This window comes from Rhinoderma darwinii, chromosome 11, assembly GCF_050947455.1.
Source record: "Rhinoderma darwinii isolate aRhiDar2 chromosome 11, aRhiDar2.hap1, whole genome shotgun sequence".
Lineage (NCBI taxonomy): Eukaryota > Metazoa > Chordata > Amphibia > Anura > Rhinodermatidae > Rhinoderma > Rhinoderma darwinii.
In genome coordinates, this window is record NC_134697.1 from 25,675,837 (window position 1) to 25,697,957 (window position 22,121).

The 22,121-nt window shown below is 41.4% G+C and overlaps 1 protein-coding gene across 4 annotated transcripts in view; it reads left to right on the plus strand.

Moving 5' to 3' along the window:
• The window catches only part of INPP5A (inositol polyphosphate-5-phosphatase A), a 358,729-nt gene that overhangs the window by 129,645 nt on the left and 206,963 nt on the right, over window positions 1-22,121 (plus strand). For all 4 annotated transcript variants that reach the window (XM_075843182.1, XM_075843181.1, XM_075843180.1 and 1 more), the window contains 2 exons: window positions 1,640-1,740; window positions 7,216-7,303. In XM_075843182.1, the coding sequence (XP_075699297.1) occupies window positions 1,640-1,740; window positions 7,216-7,303 (189 nt within the window). The remainder of the gene's footprint in view (window positions 1-1,639; window positions 1,741-7,215; window positions 7,304-22,121) is intronic.

Below are 22,121 nucleotides of genomic sequence, written 5' to 3' on the forward strand. Positions count from 1 at the left end.
GTTGTACATTCCAGGAAAATGGGCTCCGCGCTCACATTTTTCTAGAGAATTTGTGGCTCAGGAATGTGTGTAGGTGTCTTGGTACAAAAAGGGTTTATTTTCATTAGCACTGACAGGTAAAACTACTTCACTTAAAGTCCTAACTTAAAGAACAACTGCATTGTGGGAGACATTATCTCTGGCAAATTATCCGAATCACACAAAGAAGAACCTGTGTAATAAAAAAAAAAATGTTATTCCTTTTTTGTTTAATCTATACTGGGAAATGCTGTAGAAATGCTGAAAGAAACCCCCTTCCTCCTCCCCAGGGATGCAAAAGGAATGCTGGTTGTAGACATTAAATTTTAGGCTGACCGTAACCAAATGTGTATGTGAAGGGGGAAGATAACTGCCTGCCAGACTCCTCTGGCTACACTCCTCTCTGGGTTACAATAAGAGGAGACCGGTTAACATCCGAACTGTTGGATCTTTCTTTCCTCCTTACTGTCTGGCTGCTCCATAGACATTCGCTTTCGACTGGCGGTGGAGTTTGCTGGTAATTTAATGTCTATGGCCAACCTAAGTCCATGTCAGATGTCCTTAATATGATCTTATTTTAGGGTCCATATCATGGCTGAAAAACTTGAACCTCCTTCGGTTCTAGAGAGCCCAACGGTGATCTGTACTTGGTTTGGTGGAATCGTGGGGGGGGGGGGGGGTTGGGTCTTACAGCCATTTGAAACAAGTATCTATCGTTATTAGTGGCATCTCTGCTCCAAAAGTCGACAACAAAGTCCAGTACTATGCAGGTGAATGGGGTTTTACAAAACCTCATTCACACGTGGCAGAAAATAACTAGAGCGTCTGTAAGGGTATGCTGTGAATTTTATAATCCATATTATGCCCTATATGTCGTGGAATTCTGCCACAGGCTTTACCCTTTTCAATACAAAATCTGTAAGTGAATCCCCATGTAACTCACATGCAGATGATGGCAAATTTTCGACCATATGCGCGGTAGGAAACTTATGCAGTGTCTAAACATAACCTAAAAGTGACAGTCTGCATTAATTTAAAGTGTATATCTGTTTTTAGCCACACTTTACGGTTTTATGTTGGTAGTCTTTTTATATATCAGTTGTGTACGGCCAGTTGTTTTATGCCAGAGCTGGACACCACTAGTGAAAAGGACAGGGACATTATGCACTGGTTAGACATGCAGTGTTTTTCTGTCCGGCACAAGGAGACATCCAGTGTCACAATTGGTGCATCAGTTGCCATAGGTACGCATGGGATTGGTTCTGACATTTTGTTTTTCCTCAGGCTTTTCCACACCACAGTGGAGGGAAATAAAGTCGCATCGCCGGACATATACGAGCAGGGCCTTTATCTACATGTTTTTTTTGTACTGGGTTTAAGATCATATCTAGAATCTCTCAGACTGTTGTTGGTTGTCCACGGAGACAGACGTTGGTGACATCTGAACTGCCACGATGCACTGCATTCTGCTTATGTGCAATTAGTGCAATTAGCACAATTGTAATTTAGAAAACCTGAATTTGTATGTGTAAAATAAAGTAATGGTTTTAGAATGTTTTTGGAAGTAAAAAAATTCCTTTACACTGTCATCCTCATGTATGGTATTTTTTCTGTTTTTCAGATCATACACGCACAGAAGCCTCAGTTTTTATCATTGCACTGTCAAGAAGTCGGTGGGAAGAATTATGAAGCTTCTATGGCTCATGTTGATAAGTTGGTCAAGTAAGTATACAGACTTTGCAAGTTTTCAGAGGGTTTTTTTTTTTAACACCTTCTTTCAAATTTCTTTTCAAGGCAGGTTTAGCTTATAGGTGGGGGGTCTCACTCTGAACACCCTTCTAATAACTAAAACCAAGATTAAAGGGGTTTTTTTGTTTGTTTTTTTGTTAAGATTTGCCATTGTAAAATAAAGTTCTGTAAGTTTTTTTTAATATTTTGTTTAAATTCCTCACCATTTCTTTTGATTAAATTCAAAATCAAGGAGGCTGCAAACCTGTACAAGCCAGCTCGGTACATTAATACAGCACCAGAACAAAGCTCGATACATAAATACAGCACCAGAACAAAGCTCGATACATAAATACAGCACCAGAACCAAGCTCGATACATAAATACAGCACCAGAACAAAGCTCGATACATAAATACAGCACCAGAACAAAGCTCCGTACATTATATACAGCACCAGTACAAATATCTCAGTACAGAGATCATTTGCAATGTTAGGCTAGCTCCTGCCTTATCAGTTTTTGTGAAACCACAGCTGACCCATAGTCTCGCTTCAGATCATACAGTGACTACAACACTGATCAGTCAGAGGGAGAATAAACGTTTACATTCAGTGACTCACAGGTGACGTCTTCTCAGATTCTAGTCGTTCTTTCTTAATCTTCTCCATCCTCTCCATGATTTTTCACTGCCACGACTCTGCAGCTCCTACATTTTTTTTAACCCATTCGCCCTTCTAAACGTGAAGAAACAATCCTTATAGCGCCACATATATTAGCACTGTGCCCCTGAAAATAGTTTTTTTTAAGAGTGAACAATCGATGTCACACATTGTGCCCCCTGAAAACAAAGCACAACACACAGTGCCCCCTGGACATAGTGACTGTGCCCCACTGTACCTAGTACTTACTGTAGGTAGTGCCCCATGTACAGTGCCCCCTTCGCCTGCATTAGAGTGCCTCATTCTGTGCCCTCGGAAAATGAAGCACCACACAATGTCCCCTTAAATCCTAATCATCACTTGTCCCCGTTCCCTCACGGTCACCCAGCGTTGCAGGCCTTGCCTCTTCTGACCAGTCGTGCTCCAGTGGCATGACGCAGACGGCACAATGACATAATCGTATTGCGTGCATTACTGAAAAAGAGCCGCATGGCAGGGAATTGTAATGGTTCCTTTGCCTTGCCAGCGCTGGTTAGGCTTTTTAATTAAGAGGAGTCTGTTGGTCCCCCTAGCTTATGGGCCCGGTCACAACTGCGACCCCTATAGCTACTCCACTGTTCAGGACTGGGTTTTCAGCTTTTTATGTAATGTTCTTTCTCTGTCCAACAGATTCAAACTCAAAGTGGGAAGTTTATCAAAACTTGTTCGCAGAAAAGTGGAGCCTTTGCCCATGGCAATATCAATTTTAAGAACAATCTCAAAGTATATTAGGAAATTGCAGAACTTTTTATTAAATAAAACTTACACTGATTTTTTTTTTTCTTAGAGCCGTTACATTTTTATGTCCCCTACCTTTCCATTCACAACTTCTTCACTTTTTTTTCCTCTCTCTCCTAAATGCCACAAAATGTTGTTTTTTAGGTTTTTTAGCAACTGGAATGTTCCCTTGTACTTGTTTGTTTTTTTTAAAAAAGAATAACATCCACCACTTGTTTACGTTTTCTCTGATCATATTTGATTTTCTGTGAAATTGGCTTTAAACTATGGCTAGATAGCAATGCAAGATTAATGTGCAATTTGTAAAACAAATAAATTTCAGCTGCTTCCTTCTTGATGACTGAGGAAAAGCTTTGGGCTGTCAAACAATGTGATGTTAATCAAACAAATAAATAAATATATGTTATTTCCAGTGTCTCCATTATAATCACTGGTATGAAAGTTGGGACATGGTACCCTCTAGTGGTGGTTTTTGATTTGTTTTACATCCCTTCTGTGCATAGTACAGACATTACACAAAGAGTTAAGATTTTATTTATTCTTTGGGTAAGTTCACACAGGACGGATACGCGGCGTAAAGGTACACCGCGTATCCGCCCTCTGGTAGGCACAGGTAATTCTGCCCGAAAAACCGGACCAAATTGTGTTGCAGTTTTTCAGCCGGAATGTTTGCTGCAGAAAATAAGAGAAATAAAAGAAAAGCACGTAATTACCGTCTGACGTTCTGCAGACCGGCCTCCTGGGATGAAGTTTAGTCCCGTGTGACCGCTGTGGCCTCTCATCCCAGGAGGCTGGCCTGGACGAAGAAGCACAGTATTCTGGGTAAGTAAGATTTCTCTTTTTTTTTTTTTCCTGAGTTGCGATTTTTGTGACGGAAACGCAGCTTTTCCGCTGGAAAAATCTCCATCTATTTGTTGCGGGTTTTATCTCCCCATTAAATTTAATGGGGAAAACCCGCAACTAAAAAGCAGCGAATACGCAAATACAATTGACATTCTGTGGATTTTAAAAAACGCACTGCAGGTCAATTTCTGAAAGTTTTTTCTGATTATCATTTACGCATTGTGTGGATGACATTTGTTCAATTCTCATCTACTCTGCTGCTACTGTATTATGCTGCAGATTTTTCGCAACAAAATCCGTTGCGGATAATTTGCAGTATTTACGCTACGTGTGAACCCGACCTTTATAGTTTGCGGTCACGGCTGTTTTTTAGAGTTTCAGATGCAAAAGTCAAGACAGACCTTGGCTTAAAGGGTTTTTCCCATCAGGGACATTTGACGTATCCATAGGATATCCCATAAATGTCAGATAGATGCGGGTCCCACCACCTATGGGACCCGCATCTATCTCTAGAACGGGACCCCCTAAACCCAGTTGTACCACTCTGTTTTCTTGTTGAAGCGTGTGTTTTCTGACCATGTTCGATAAAAACAGCTTAGCTCGCTGAGTTTCCGTAACTGCCATTCTCCACTATGGGAGTTCGGAAAACGGCGTAGCTCTCGCTAACGTGGATAGGCATGCTCAATCACTCTTCCCACTGTCGGATCCTCATTCCTTTTCTTGGCATAGTGACACTGTTCACTGAACAGCAATCCATAGGAATTTCTTGAAAGTGGTTCTGGGAGATGTAGGCAGCAAGCAAAGAAGTGTCACGTGATACTGCCCAGCAGCCTGCCCACAGTGGCACAAATTAGCAGTGCGGGACAGATGGGTGGAAAAAAAGATGAAAAGTGTATTTTTTTGGCGGGGGGGGGGGGGGACGGACAGGCAGAGCCAAATAGCAGTTAATAGTCTATCGGGACTTTTTTTAAATTAACTTTTATTCGTCTGATATCCCCTTTAAACATTGCTCAACCTTTTTTTGGCTGTAGTGCCTCCGCTAACCTGCATATTACCATATGCTACAAGTCAGAATAAATGGTTTCATTTTCTAAGTCTGCTTTCCTCAAGTGTTAGTAGTTCCAACCCAGTGAGCACAAAGATCAAAATAAAGAATTGTGGTGTTTTTGTTTTTTTGTCCCCTGCCTATGGTAGAAAAGACTTTGCTCATCAGAGTATGCATGTTTATGGATGAGATATTTTAGCCATATACCTTAGCATACAGACCGTTAAGGCGGAGCTGGACAAATACGGTCTTTCATATAGCCAATGTGCCTAGAAGTTTTCTGCAGATGCTTAACTTTTTCAGAGTATTTTGTTTTTATGATCTACAATGCATTCTGAAAGTCTTTAGACCCTTTAAATTTTTTCACGTTTTGTTATGTTGAGGTAATCAGACCATAGCATCTTGTTCCTCAGTCTGAAAGTCCTATAGGAGCTTTTTTGCAAATTCCAGGCGGGCTTTCATTTGTCTTTTTTACGGAGGAGAGGCTTCTTTCTTGCCACTCTGCCATAAAGCCCAGATTATTGGAGTGTTGCAGTGATGGATGAACTTCTGGAAATTTATATCATCTGCACACAGGATCTTTGGAGCTCCGCCAGAATGACCATTGGGTTCTTGGTCACCTCTCTCTTCTTGGGGCCTTTCTCCCCCGAATACTAGGATTGGTGGGGTGGCCAGCTCTAGGAAGAGTCCTGGTTGTTTCCAAGCTTCTTCCATTTAAGAATTATGGAGGCCAGTGTGCTCTTGGGAACTTTCAATGCAGCAAAAAAATTATTTTTTTTTGTACCCTTCTCCGGACCTGTGTCTTCACACAATCCTGTCTCTGAGCTCTACAGACACTTCTTTCCTCCTCCATGGCTTGGTTTTTGCTCTGATATGCATTGTCAGCTGTGAGATCTTACATAGACAGCAGTGTGTCTTTCCAAATCATGTCCAATCAAATGAATTTACCACAGGTGGACTCCAAGGTGTAGAAACAATTCAAAGATGATCTAGAGAAATGGGAGGCCCCCAGAGCTAAATGTCAAGTGTTCTAGCAAAGGCTATGAATACTTTTTGCTCATGCGAAATTTGAGGTTTTCATTTTTAACACATTTTGCAAAAAAATCTTAAATTCAGTTTTCACTGTCATGATGGGGGGGAAAAACTTTATTTTTCCTATTTTAGCATAAGGCCTCAGCATAACAAAATGTGAAAAAAGTTAAATGGTCTGAGGACTTTCCAAATGTACTGTGTAGAAGTTCTTATGGTCTTGCTACTAATAAAGAAAACGGACACCTGAAATATTTGCTTATCTCTTAAAGATACCAATAAGGCAAACCCCTGTCCTATATGGAGGAAAATATGCAGTAACAGCCGAGCACAGCAATGCAATATATAACCTACAAAAATGAGCACACGGGGCTACAATATACAAAATTACATCTTTATTGTATACAAAAATATATATATTTTTTAAATTGCTGGATTAAAAGTAAAGCCGCAATGGGCAGCAAGGACGCCAAGTCAAATTAGGCAATAATAAATAATCTATAAAAGGGTGACACTATTACATACCAGTGCCAAAATACTTTAGAGCAATACATTAAAATACAAATGTATACATCCCCACCAACAATTGCAAGTGCTGAGCAGAGGAAAGGTAACTGCAGACGTTAAGGAGTTAAATGCACAGGAATGGCAGTAAAATAAAGTACAACTATTCATGTGCACCCAGCAACTAATGCTGAGGAGAGTAAGCAAGTGACCGACTATAATCACAAACCATAGCATAACCTACCCATTGAATGTGGACTGATACTCGGATGGGCGTCCAGCCCGATACGCGTTTACGCTATTGAGCCTACGTCTGGGACCTTGTCTGAGTAGGGCTTGTATATTGTAGTCTTGTGTGCTCAAAATTTTTCTAGGTTATTTATACCTTTCATCTGACTATAAAACTACATTACCTTGGAAGCCATGACAAGTTTTCATCGTCACTTTTTTAAATTTGCCGAGTGATGTGGTAGTTTAGGCCAAAACCTGACACAACCTGCATGATGAATGTGGCTCAATGTGTTTTTTTTTTTTTTTTTTTTTGTTTTTTTTAAATAAACTGTTCTGAGGTTTATGTCACTAGAATAATTTTTTCCCTAATTCTGTTTTCAGAGACCTACTTTCAAGTGATGCTATGAAAGAGTACAACAGAGCTCGAGTGTACCTAGATGAGAACTACAAGTCCCAGGAAAATTTCACGGTATGCTAATAAATCGATGTTCTATAAAATTAAGGGGAACCGGTCATGTTGAAAATGCAGTCTGACCTTTGGGCAGCATGTCATAGAGCAGGAGGAGCTGTGTAGTCTGATATATAGTTTTGCAGCAAAAGATTCAGAATGACTGGTAATTTATTCACTTAAGCCCAGAATGAGCAAGGGTTTAGGAGTCCAGTGGGCGGTCCTAATTACTGATTGACAGCTATTTCTGTATTTATACTTATACAGGGAATACAGTCTATTGCTGCATAGGACCGCCCACTGGACTCTTTAACCCAGAATAAGCAGAGGTTTAAGTGAATAAATTAGAAGTTATACTGAATATTTTGCTACAAAATAAACATCAACCTGCTCCCCTACTCTTGCTCTATAACATGCCTTTAAAGAGCATTTCCACCGTAGGGAAAAACCCCAAAACAAACTTTAGTAAGTCCTTTAGTCGTCCTCGTCTAATTAGTTGTTAAATTCTTGTCAAATTATCTTGTCTATCAGTGTTTCCAATGCGGTTTTCCAAAGTGTTAAGAAGATATGGTGGCCATTTCTGGTATCACTGATTCGGCTGCCTCCGGCCACCGGATGTTTTGAACGGTATGCAGTAGTTGGAGTCTGAAGCAGAAGGCTCCATACATTGCATAGCGGCCGTTCAGCAGAACTGCGGCTCTGCTCCTATTCACTTAAATAGGAGCAGAGCTGCAGTATTGCAGCTCTGCCGCTATACTTTGACCGGAGCTATCTGCTTCCGGAATATCGTCCACTGCCCGGAGGCAGCCGCAGCAACTGATTAGTGCATGTCCAACATCCGGACTATCTTGTGGATAGGACATCAGTTGTCGGAATGTGGAATACCCCTTTAAGGAATTATATTTAAAGGGGTTGTCTCCGACCACAACTTCTGTCCACATGCCCTAATAGATCATGTGGACATCATAGAGGCCGTTCTATGCTCTGTGGAAGAATAGAGGGCAGGTCTTTAAGAGCGTTTCCCACCCTGGTGGACCTGGCTTGTCTATCCCTTACACAAACGGGCATTCATTTGAATGGCTGCCATCTAATGCTACACCTATGCCTAGATGCCGCTACTTTCAGAGACCACTTCTGATCGCCAGGGTAAGAGACACTAACTTCATTTTGAAAAGGGGATATCTTTGTGACACTATTTTTTTTTTTTGTGGGAAAGGTCTTAGAGGAAAAACTTAAATAGCACCTGTGTTTTAAGTGTTCTATGCAAATGCCATGTATCCCCCTCCTCTAAATCTTCCCAGTGGGATCAGTAATGATTTTAAAAAAATACACACCTCTACGAAATTTTGCATAAATTTGGTAAGGCCAGTATCACACGCGTATTTTTTTAGTCAAAGCCAGAAGTGGATTCAAAAGGTATGAAGAAAAGACTGATGCATCGCCCTTTCTTTTGTGTCTACTCCAAAATCGAGTGAAAAACTGCACCAAAAACTGAAGCTTTTGTTTTTGGCTTGCTAAAGATGTTGACATCTGAAAAAGTTAGGCCTCGTTCACATCTGCGTTGGAGACTCAGTGGCCTTCGTCACAGATCCAGCCGAAAATACCAGAAGAAGCGCAGTATGCTGCGCTATTGTTTCCGGTTAAACTACGGACACCCCGACGGAACCCATTAAATTCAATGGGTTCCGTTGGCCGTCAATGGTGTTACAGCGGTCTGATCAGTGTCTACGCTCAGAAGCAGGAACAAGTCTGTAGTACGGCCATGGTCCTGCTCTAACTACGGAGATCAGATAAACTTCAAAGCAAATTGCGGCATACATAAGGAAAGCACAAGAAGGAGCCCCTTTTATCGCGTCACAGGGATATCCTGGGATGCAATCTATACCCATACTCAGGCAGCATAGGGTCCATTGAAGGACCCTAGGGCGTGCTCGACAGAATTCCTGTTGGTAGTCATACTTAGAAGTACACTGCCTATTAGGGAATATCTAAGTACAAAGGGTAATGTACTTGCATAAGTGTGTATATATAAGTACATTATTATGTAAAATCACAAATAATTAATACAACTATTAATTTGGTATTAAAAAAATGAAAATAAAGATGAACTAAAAATATCTGTAAAAAAAAAAAAAAAAAAAAAAAGCCATCATTAAACAAAGCCAGCACAATATCTCTCTCTCTCTCTCTCTATATATATATATATATGTATGTATGTGTATATATATATATATATATATATATATATATATATATATAATACATTTTATTATAGATTGGTTTCAAATCAACAAATACACATATTGGGTAACACCATAACCGTAACAACCTGTTCTGTAAATGTATTACGTTAAAGAGGCACTGTCACCACATTATAAGTACCCTGTCTCCTACATAAGATCGGCGCTATAATGTAGGTGACTGCAGTGCTTTATATTTAAAAAACCGATTTGTTTTCACCACTTTATTAGTGATTTTAGCTTTCTGCTGATGAGTTTCTCAATGGACAACTGGATGTTTTACTATTGACCAAGTGGGCGTTGTACAGAGGAGTGTATGACGCTGACCAATCAGTGACAATCAGCGTCATACACTTCTCTTCATTTCCTCAGCACATAGGGATCCTGCTAGATCCTTATGTGCTGTCTTATACTAACACATTAACAATACTGAAGTGTTTAGACAGTGAATAGACATTCCACGGGATGTCTATTCACAATCCCTGCACTTCGTTAATGTTTCTGTGGTAGTTACAGCAGAGCAAGTGTAATCTCGCGAGATTACGCTGTAGATGACCGTTTACAATGAGATTATGCTTGCTCTGCTGTAACTACCACAGAAACATTAACGAAGTGCAGGGATTGTGAATAGACATCCCGTGGAATGTCTATTCACTGTCTAAACACTTCAGTATTGTTAATGTGTTAGTATAAGATAGCACATAGCGATCTAAAAGGATCCCTATGTGCTGAGGAAATGAATGGAGAGAAGTGTATGACGCTGATTGGTCACTGATTGGTCAGCGTCATACACTCCTCTGTACAACGCCCACTTGGTCAATAGTAAAACACGCCCAGTTGTCCATTGAGAAACTCATTAGCATAAAGATAAAATCGCTAATAAAGTGGTGAAAATAGATCGGTTTTTTTTAAATAAAAAGCACTGCTGTCACCTACATTATATTATGCTATTTATATTGTGGGTTTATACTGTAGGGCAGAGGCAAGTCCAGTCATTTCACATCTTAGATCATTGCTGCGTTCTTCGCTACTAGACCAAATTGGGGTCAAATTAGAACGTGTTCTCGATGGTTTCACCTTTCTGGATATTATCTGCATATGGATCATGGCTACTATTTCTCATATATATGCCCCATAAATTTGTGTGTGCGTATATATGTATATATGTATGTATATGTATATGTATATGTATGTGTATGTGTGTGTTTAAGTAGAGTTTGATGGGGTCCATCGTTTTAATGTAAGGGGGTTTAGTGGCCCTATACAAACAACTTTTTACTGTGTGATATAATGTCTGAGACATGTACTCCTACTAAATTAGGTTTTGGAAGCAGACTATATTCTTGGCACTCAGTATTTACAGAGTCTATCAGGCTCTTGGCAGATTGTAGGATGCACAGTCCTGTATTTAGAGACTAAAAATACTCCATGTCTTCGTGTTGCAAGTAAAATAAACCATTTCCTTCCAGTAAGATTGGAAACCATCTATAAATTTAGTCCCAGGGGTCATTCCGGCTGCGCATTTAGGTCTTTGTCCTTAACTTGTGTTTTATTACATTCTGGCAGGTTTCCATCAACAATAATTAGTAATTATAGTTCCCATGCTCTATTAGCGAAACCTGTATTTATGAGTGTTATTTATTACACGGCCAGTCAGGAGTGTAAAAAAGGGAAATTATTCTCTGTCCGCATGTTCATCATTGTGCATCCAGTGCGGTCTTTGATCAGATGATGTAGACTAAAATGTAGAAGAATATATATCCAACCTCCTTTTGAGGAATACAGCACTGACATATTGGATGGACTGATTTATCCCCAGCTAAATACCCAGATATATTCACCAGTAATACAGATGTCCTTGTAGCTTGAGTGACAACTGATATGGTTGCTCCTACTACTCCTGCAGGGGTGTTCTTTCCAGACTGTTGAATTGCAGATCTGTCTAGATATGAAGCTATGAGGTGGGGACTATGCCACTGCATAACCAGGAAAACTTGCCCTTTCAGATCATGAGTTCGCTAGGGGACTATAACAGCCTACCTTTTGTCATCGCCTATGCTTTGGCGTTTTTAGCCCCCAGAACCCCCACTAATTTCTTAGGACTACCCAGAGCCACGTGTGTAAAAAATTACTCCCTTGTAGCTCTCCTGCTACATGCGTCTTGCACGATTGGTAGCAAATGATACTGTCACAGTGGCAGCATTATCTATGTGCTAATTTGCATTGTGGCCTAGGTAGTAACATGGCATTAACATCCATCAACCATCCATCCCACTACATTACATAAATTGGTAAGTCAAGCAATTGGCAGTTTGGAGGGCTCAGCTGCGGATTTTGCACCAGGGCCCAGAACATCCAAGTTTCGCCCCCTGTTGGCGGAGTCTACCGAGTCACTATTTAGCAGGTGATGAGCTGCAAAGAGAGCTTTTCAGGTGATAAATTTGGTCCCATCCACAGGATAGGTGATGAATGTTAGGTCTGGCAAGCATCCTGCTGGGACTTAGCTTTTTCTGTATTTCCCTAACACTTGGATGCAGCTAGTTCTACTTACATACTTTGTCATCACCCCATACAACTCCTTTTCACGGGGGCTTTCTCCTGTTCTGTTAATAATGGGGAAAGCCCCTTTACTGTGTTACTGTGAACATTTTCCTTTTAGTTGAAGATAAACTTTTGTTAAATGTGTTCTTTTGAATATGGATTCAGCTCCATTTCCCATCTTCCATATATAGGTTATATAGGATTGGTAGTATGTGTGGTTCCAAGCCAAACTCAGCTGTTGACAATCCATGGCTGTTTAATGAGTTCTAGTTTGTTAAAATGATATTGCATAAAGAAATGATGCAGAGAGTAAGGCTGGATTCACACCAGCATGTTACGTCCGTAATGGGCAGAACATATTTCGGCCGCAAGTCCCGGACTGAACACAGTGCAGGGAGTCGGGCTCCTAGCATCATAGTTATGTACGATGCTAGGAGTCCCTGCCTCGCTGCAGGACAACTGTCCCATACTGTAATCATGTTTTCAGTACGGGACAGTAGTTCCACGGAGAGGCAGGGACTCCTAGCGTCGTTCATAACTATGATGATAGGAGCCCGGCTCCCTGCACTGTGTTCAGTCCAGGACTTGCGGCCGAAATACGTTCCGTCCTTTACAGACGTAACATGCTCGTGTGAACCCAGCCTAAAAGGTTTTAAAGCCAAGCTCAACCCTCGTGTGTTATAAGCCTGTGCAGCTGTGCCCCTGCCATCACCCTCGTGTGTGGCTATGATTGACACCCACATTTGCGCACTAATGTTTCACATTAAAGAGAACTCAGATTCTAGACTTTCAACCCTGTAAGCACCGCAATCATGGTGCTGACAAAGCCCCCAACCCCCCCCCCCCCCCCCAAAAGCTATCCAGTATTAGTGCCCTACTCACTCGGACGCTGTCCAGTCAGCACTGACAGTGTGTGTAGGATCACCACGTTGTCAAGGGGAATGGTGCCACCCAATTATCAATGTATTCATACATTTCCAGGAGGAATAACATTGGAACAGCACAACACCTAGTTCTAAGAAAATGTGTTCCAGCATTGTTATTTTATGGGTAATACATGTATTTGCTAAAACTGACGTGTCACAGCTGACAAATGCTCTTTAACCCCTTAAGGACGCAGCCTAGTTTGGGCCTTAAGGCTCAGAGCCCATTTTTCAAATCTGACATATTTCACTTTATGTGGTAATAACGTCGGAATGCTTAAACCTATCCAAGCGATTCTGAGATTGTTTTCTCGTGACACTTTGGGCTTCATGTTCGTGGTAAAATTTGGTCGATATATTCAGTCTTTATTTGTGAAAAATTGCAAAATTTAGAGAAAATTTACAAAAAATAGCATTTTTCAGAATTTAAATGCATCTGCTTGAAAAACAGACGGTTATACCACCCAAAATAGTTACTAGTTCACATTTCCCATATGTCTACTTTAGATTGGCATCGTTTTTTGAACATTATTTTATTTTTCTTGGACGTTACAAGGTTTAGAACATAAACAGCAATTTCTCATATTCTTAAGAAAATTTCAAAAGCCTTTTTTTGAAGGTGCCAGTTCAGTTCTGAAGTGGATTTGAGGGGCCTATGTATTAGAAACCCCCATAAAACACCCCATTTTAAAAACTAGACCCCTCAAAGTATTCAAAACAGCATATAGAAAGTTTTTTAACCCTTCAGGCATTTCACAGGAATTAAAGCAAAGTGGAAATGAAATTTGCAAATTTCATTTTTTCTGCTGAATTTCAATTTTATTCAATTTTTTTTTAGTAACAGAGAAGGTTTTACCAGAGAAACACTACTAAATATGTATTGTCCAGATTCTGCAGTTTTTAGAAATGTCCCACATGTGGCCCTACTGCGCTCGTGGACTAAAACACAAGCCCTAGAAGCAAAGAAGCACCTAGTGCATTTTGAGGCCTCTTTTTTATTAGAATATATTTTAGGCAGCATGCCAGGTTTGAAGAGGCGTTGAGGTATCAAAACAATGGAAACCCACCAGAAGTGACCCCATTTTGGAAATTACACCCCTCAAGGAATTCATTTATGGTTTTTGTTATCATTTTGACCGCACAGTTTTTTCACAGCACCTATTTGAATTGGGCTGTGAAATGAAAAAAATGATATTTTTTCCAATAAAATGTCATTTTTGATCAAATTTTCTTATTTTCACAGGGAACAACATACCCCATTTTGTTGCCCAATTTGTCCTTAGTGCGGCAATACCCCATTTGTGGTGATAAACTGCCGTTTGGGCCCATGGGAGGGCTCAGAAGGAAAGGAGCGCTATGTGTTTGTTGGAGTCCAGATTTTGCTGGATTGGTTTTCGGGTGCCATGTCGCATTTGCAGAGCCCCAGAGGTATCAAAGCAATGGAAACCCACCCGAAGTGACCCCATTTTGGAAACTACACCCCTCAAGGAATTCATTTATGGTTTTTGTTATCATTTTGACCGCACAGGTTTTTCACAGCACCTATTTGAATTGGGCTGTGAAATGAAACAAATGATATTTTTTCCAATAAGATGTCATTTTTGATCAAAATTTCTTATTTTCACAAGGAACAACATACCCCATTTTGTTGCCCAATTTGTCCTTAGTGCGGCAATACCCCATTTGTGGTGATAAACTGCCCTTTGGGCCCATGGGAGGGCTCAGAAGGAAAGGACCACCATTTGGCCTACTGGAGCTTTTCTGGTGCGAAGTCATGTATGCAGAAGCCCCTGAGGTACCAGTACAGTTGAAACCCCCGAGAAGTGACCCCATTTTAAAAACTACACCCCTTAAGACATTCATCTAGAGGTGTAGTGAGCATTTTGACCCCACAGGTACTGTGTAAAAGATAATGCGCAGCAGATGGTGCAGTGTGAGATTTGCAATTTTATATATATATATATATATATATATATATATATATGTATATGCCATTTCAGTGTTCAATATAGTGTGCCCAGCATGCGCCACCGGAGATATACACCCCTTAAATTGTAATGTGGGTTCTCCTGGGTACGACAATACCCTACATGTGGCTGTTATCAGCTGCCTGGGCATACGGCAGGGCTCAGGAGGGAAAGATGAGGGGGGTAAGCTGTGCGGAGTGCATCAGGGTAAATTAAAAATCAAGGGATGTATGATACATTTTAAAACAATCTTTTATACAGAGCCCTGGTTTTTCGGGACACGTGTCACATTGGTATATTGTGTTCTTCCTTATCCCCCTCTTATAGCAGACTCTGCACCTCTTTTGACTCTTTCCCTTTCCACCGGTTTGGGGACCTTCTCCTGGAAAGTGTTGCCCTGGTACGATGCGTGTGGCCTCGCTTCCAGAAGTACTGGGTGCCCCCCCTTCCTGGTCCCTAAAGATTAGATCTTGAAATTCCAGGAAAGTTCCCCTCTGGCCTGCACATCGACGTAGCACGTACGCATTGTACAATGCCATCTGTATGATGTGCCCGGCCAGCTTCTTATACCACACCGCATGGCGCTGTAGGGCTTCAGGACTTGATTTGACAAGTCCATCCCTCCCATGTACCTATTGTAGTCCAGGATGCAGTCTGGTTTGGGGGTGGCCTTTCCTTCATATATCCTAAACCTGTAGGTATACCCTGATGCACTCTCGCACAGCTTATACATCTTCACGCCATACCTTGCCCTCTTACCTGGCAGGTACTGGCGGAATTGAACCCTCCCTTTAAAATGTACCAGGGACTCATCAATAGAAAAACACTTCTCGGGGGTGTATGCTTGGGAAAACCGGGCACTGGAACGGTCTAATAGGGGTCTCCGTTTATACAAACGGTCAAAACTGGGGTCATCTCGGAGTGGGCACGGCTCATTATCAGTATAATGTAAGAAGCGAAGTATTGCCTCATTTATTTATTTTTTTAGGTTCCAGTTCATTTCTGAAGTTGCTTTGAGGGGCCCATATATTAGAAACCCCTATCAAACACCCCATTTTAGAAACTAGACCCCTCAAAGTATTCACAACAGCATTTAGAAAGTTTATGAACCCTTTAGGTGTTTCACAGAAATTTAGAGCAAAGTAGAGGTGAAATTTACTCTTTTTATACCATTTTTTTTATAACACAAAAGGATTTATCAGAGAAACGCAACGCAATACTTATTGCCCAGATTCTGCAGTTTAGAGAAATATCCCACATGTGGCCCTCGGGCGGTAATGGACTGAAGCACCGGCCTCCGAAGCAAAGGAGCACCTAGCGGATTTTGAGCCCTCTTTTTTATTAGGCACCATGTCCGGTTTGAAGAGGTCTTGTGGTGCCAAAACATTGGAAACCCCCCAAAAGTGACCCCAATTTGGAAACTAGACCCCTTGAGGAATCCATTGTAGTTTTCTTGGGGTGCATGCGGCTTTTTGATCAGTTTTTATTCCATTTTTAGGTGGCGTGGTGACTAATAAACAGCAATTCTACTATTGTTTTTGTATACTTTTTTTTTTACAGCGTTCACCGTGCGCTATAAATTACATATTCACTTTATTCTGCGGGGCGATACGATCACGGCGATACCAGATGTTTATAGTTTTTTTTTATGTCTTATGGCGTTTGCACAATAAAATACGTTTTGTAAACAATCATTCACTTTTTGTGTTACCTTATTCTAAGAGCCAGAACGTTTTTATTTTTCAATCAATAAAGGCGTGCGAGGACTTTTTTTTTGCGTAACGAACTGTATTTTCCATCAGTACCATTTTTAGGTACATGCGACTTTTTGATCTCTTTTTATTCCATTTTTTGGGAGGTGAAGTGACCAAACAATTGTGATTGTGGTACGGTTTATTAATATTTTTTTTTACGGCGTTCACCGTGCGGGATAAATAACAAAATAATTTTGTAGCTCAGGCCGTTACGGACGCGGCGATACCAATTATGTATAGTTTATTTGTTTGTTTATATATTTTTATTAATAATAAAGGACTGATAAGGGAAAAAGTGGGACTTTTACTTTTATTACTTTTAAAACTTTTATTTTCTTATTTTTACACATCTTTTTTTAACTTTTTTTTTACTTTATTACTTTGTCCCACTAGGGGACATGAGGGCAGGAGGCCCTGATCGCTATTCTAATACACTGCACTACATGCGTAGTGCAGTGTATTAGAACTGTCAGCTACTCACTGACAGCAAGCATAGTGGGTCCTGACGTTGTCAGGACCCACTAGGCTTCCGTCTATGGCATAGCCGGACGCCATTGTTTGGTGTCCGGTTGCCATAGTCACCATCGCCGGCCGCTATCGCGTAGCAGGCCGGCGATGGCAGCTTAACCCCTAAAAAGCCGCGATCTCTATAGAACGCGGCTTTTAAGGGGTTAATCAGCGGGGACACAGCGATCGGTCCCCGCTGTAGGAGCTGTGACAGCTGCTGAACAAGACAGCAGTGTCACAGCTCCTGTATGTGTCGGGAGGACGGCCGAAACGGCCGTTACTCCCGAGACGTACTATTACGGCATGGAGCGCGAACGATACAGCTGCCATGACGTAATAGTACGTCAAGGAGCGGGAAGGGGTTAATACATTATTTGAAGCATTAAATGGCATAACTGGAAAAGCGGTTCATTCCACCTCGGCAGCTTACGATATTAACATAAATTTGACAGGTGTATATAGACTAATTTAATGCTTTTGTTTGATGCTTGTCCTCACAGGTTATTACGCTTACAGGAGTTTTTATGGTGTTATGTAAATTAAAGCTTAACTGTATGAATGAAGAGTTTTATACGTTTTTAATCTTTGTGTTTTCAGTTCCTCACCGGTTTGCTTTCAGAGAGAACATTTTTTGTGTATTTTCAGAGGCAGTAAACCTCATTTACCTAGTCCTCCTCTCAGCTGATCAGCAGATACAATTGTAACCTGTCTCTGTTGCTAAACAGCTTGGACTCCAGACTGATACATTGTAGCAAACTGCCAGAGGGATTAGTTGATGTATTTGCCTCATTAGGCTACATTCGCATAGCCATTAAAAACGGATTAACTGTCAGTTTTTCATGGCCATTTTGCATCAGTTTGTCTCTAAATCTTCATCCATTTCTAGTCAGTTTGTCCGATTTTAATGGCCGTTTGTCATCGTTTGCCATCCGTTTTAAACGGATGGATTTCATTTGTCAGGTTTTTGGTTTTTTTGTCCCAAAACCCTAAAAACACCAGTGCCCAAGTGGATAGTCCCTGTAGATAGTGCCACAGTGCGCACTGTAGATATTGCCCACATAGGTCCAGTGTCCAAATAGTAGCACAATCCCGTCATAGTGCCACAGTGCCCACTGTAGATAGGGTCACTGTGCCCACTGTAGATAGGGTCACTGTGCCCACATATAGGGTCACTGTGCCCACATATAGGGTCGCTGTGCCCACATATAGGGTCGCTGTGCCCACATATAGGGTCGCTGTGCCCACATGTAGGGTCGCTGTGCCCACATATAGGGTCGCTGTGCCCACATATAGGGTTGCTGTGCCCACATATAGGGTTGCTGTGCCCACATATAGGGTCGCTGTGCCCACATATAGGGTCGCTGTGCCCACATATAGGGTCGCTGTGCCCACATATTGCCATAGTGGCCACTATAGCTAGTTTCAGTGCCCAAATGGTATTCGTGCCCACATATATAGCAACATAGTGCCCACATAAAAAGTGCCAGTGCCCATTGTGCCACAGTGCCCATTCTAGATAGCCCACAGTCCCGACATATAAAGTCACAGTTCCCATGTAGATGGTACCTCACCCCCATATAGTGCCACAGTGCCGATGTAGTGAGTACCACTCCCCCTTGTAGATAGCGCCACGGTAGCTCCCTGTAGGAGCGGAATCCCTCTGGACAGTTACGTAAGGGACTTCTTCTAAGAGAGGAATGCCCTGCCATAGCGTCAGCATCGCCCTGTCCGGGGACTCCGCTCCTGAAGTTGCCACTGTCCTCGTTGTCCATATATGAATAGTGCCACCAGGGGCTACTCCAGGAGGGGAATCCCAGGCCAGAGCGCCAGCAACGCTCTGGCCGGGGATTCCACTCCAGGATTAGCCCCTGACGTCACTATTCATATATGGACAGTGACGGCGGGCGCTTCACCTGGAGCGGAATCCCCGGCCAGAGCGGGGACTGGCCGCCGGGGATTCCGCTCCTACAGGGAGCGACAATGATGCAATCTACAGGGGGATGATATCTACATAGGGGGGTGCTATCTACGCAGGCGGTCAGAGGGAGCCCTTGACGTCACTGTCCATATATGGACAGTGACGTCAAGGGCTTTCCCAAGACCGGAGTCCATAGTTGAAAGCCTGACGTCACTGTCCATATATGGACAGTAATGTCAAGGAGTTCCCTGGGCTCAGCGCTCAAAGTAGTGCTGTGTCCAGGGAGTCCTCTTCCAGGGTCCGTTTTTACCTGCCATTACAAAGATTGACTCCTTAAAGGGAATGTGTCGCTAGAAAAATATATATATTTTTTTTAGTTAAACAGTTAGCATATAAATGATGACACATTGTTCTAATTTTTTTCACAAGTCAGGAAATATTATAAATTAGATTCTAATTTATAACATTTCCATGTGCTGGTCACTAGAGGGAGCACTTCCCAAAATTGCAGCATTGCCATGTGGTAAAACAACCTCATTGCTTTATGCTGCAAATTTGGTGTAGACACACACGCTCTAGTGTGCTCACACAATGCCCCCTCCTTTATCCTGGCTAGTGCTGCTGACTTTCTGCTAATCATATTATGCTGTTAACAATATTTGGCACAGCACTATGGTCTAATGCCGGCTGTGTACTGCCGGTAAGATACCATAGCCTTATTAGAAATCGTTACTTCTAATGGTGCTTTCACATGTTCCTTCTCTGCTGCATTTTGGTTGATGCAGTAATTTTCTAGACATCTGTTCATTATAAGAAAACCCAATTTAAGGGTCTCTACTCCAGCCAAAAATATGTATCACATATGCACTGGGTAGGTGACGAATGTTATATTGGTGGATGTCCAACTGCTGGGCCCTCTACTGATCGCTAGAATGTAGCAGCCCTCACCCACCAAGCCGCATAGAAGAGTCTATGAATAGCGTGCCCGACCACTGCTCCATTCGCTCTATTGGGGTGACAGAAGCAGCCAATTTGCGAACTTGGCTATTTATATTGCATAACTACCATCAATCACAGTAGAGCGGGCGAGGTGCACGTGTGGCCATGTCACCTATATGTGGCAATAGGGGGTAAGGTGGTTTTTGATGGGATTGGGGCTTCCACCAATCCTAATCTGGCCCTGATAATCTAGAGATACTTATGATACAGACATCTATTGTTTTGTGTGACCTTGTGTGTATATTAGGCCATCATGAGAATCCAGTATCACTAGGTTGCTTGTGTACGTTTGTTTTATTACCCTTAATTCATCCAGATGCTGGGATCATTGTTTGATCTTAATTAAAAATGTTTCGTTTTGCCGCCTTTATCGACAATAAAGAACAGATTTAAGTGACTTGGAAATGTGGTTAATAAAAATTAAACCTTTTTCCCTTAATAACGTGTCACAATCCTCGTTCCCCATAGGAATTATGCCTGTTTTACCTAACAGAAAGGTGAAGTTAATTTTTAATAGATTAATGAGATCTCTGTAATATTTTTAGTTGAGTCTGGTTGTGTTAATTGGTCATTAATTGAAAAAGGAAATTGATCCTGATTTATTACAGGCCTTCAGCCGACGGTGGATTTTAATTGGCTTCACAAAATGCCAGCATCTTCCAAGAACCATAGGAATCTCTGATGCATACTTAGCAATGTATATTAATGTATAAGCCTTAGTCTCTATCTACCAGAAGAGGGCGCTGTGTTACCAGAATTCACAGGGTTTTTATTTCTTCTGGGACTGTACACAACTATTACTACTATTGTATTTTATTGAGGGGTTTGTTTGTAAAATATCATTGTTAAAAGGAGGACCAGGTGTAGAATATTATGCTACTTGTAAAGTCTTTTAGTAGATTTGACTATGCACATTTCACATAGAACTAAAAAATTAGAGGGTTTTCTGTTCTATTCTTTTATATCAGTCATAACTTTTTATGCCATTTTTTAAGTCTTTGGGTGTATTTTTAGCTCCTTACTGCACTTGTTCCATACAAAGGTTGATATTTATTAAACAGAGCTCTGCCACTGGGACTATTGCATGTGGTTTCTGCCATGTCATTCAAGTAGCTGTTGTGGGGGGGGGGGGCGCATGCCCCCTCTTATACAGATTTCTGGTTCAAATTTTACCATACAATAATTGAAGTCCATGTTGGCAGATTTCTGTGGGTTGCACTGCAGATTATTTTTGACTGTTACTGTCTTTTTGCAAACATCTACTATGTCTTGGACTAGCTAATCCATAGTCATGTAGTGCTTTTGTTCTGGTCTCGGATAACTTGTTTGTATGTTGTTTGTCCTTCCAATAAGACATAAAGGGGAAATACCGCACATTAAATTACTTTAAAATTAGGTAACCCCCACACGACTGGGTTCATCGTGTGTGTTTTTGCTGCATTTTTAACATGTTTTTTGTTTTGGTAGATAAACTTCCATGTTTCTCAATGGTAGTTCATCAACCAAAGTAAAAAAACACATGTCAAAAATGCACTGTGTGAACCCAGCCTTATAATGTAAGTTCCATCAATATAATTTTGTAGTCATGAGCCTTATAGATTTTGTCCACTTGGTGGCAGTATATTGCCAATTTGTAGTTTTTTTTCTGGTAGGGAGTTCTCCTGAGTAAAGCTGGCCATACTGTACATTAGTGATTTCAGACGGCTGTTTTCTGAACATCTTGTCATCCATGGTTTCCTGTGACATCACCATAAGTTTGAAACAACAAGTCGTCTGATCAACCTCCTCCTTGATCTCATCTGTCGTGTCCGGCTTAGGCATAAAACAACTGTCACAATTATTATATGTGAGACCTAACAAGTCTGTGTGATCATAACATGACCAGCTGGGTACCGACACGCATATCCCCCCACCCCTGCCCAGGCAAGGTTCTGCCGTAAACCACACAGGCATGCGTTTTTCTGTCTTTGTTTTAGACGTCTGCGCTATT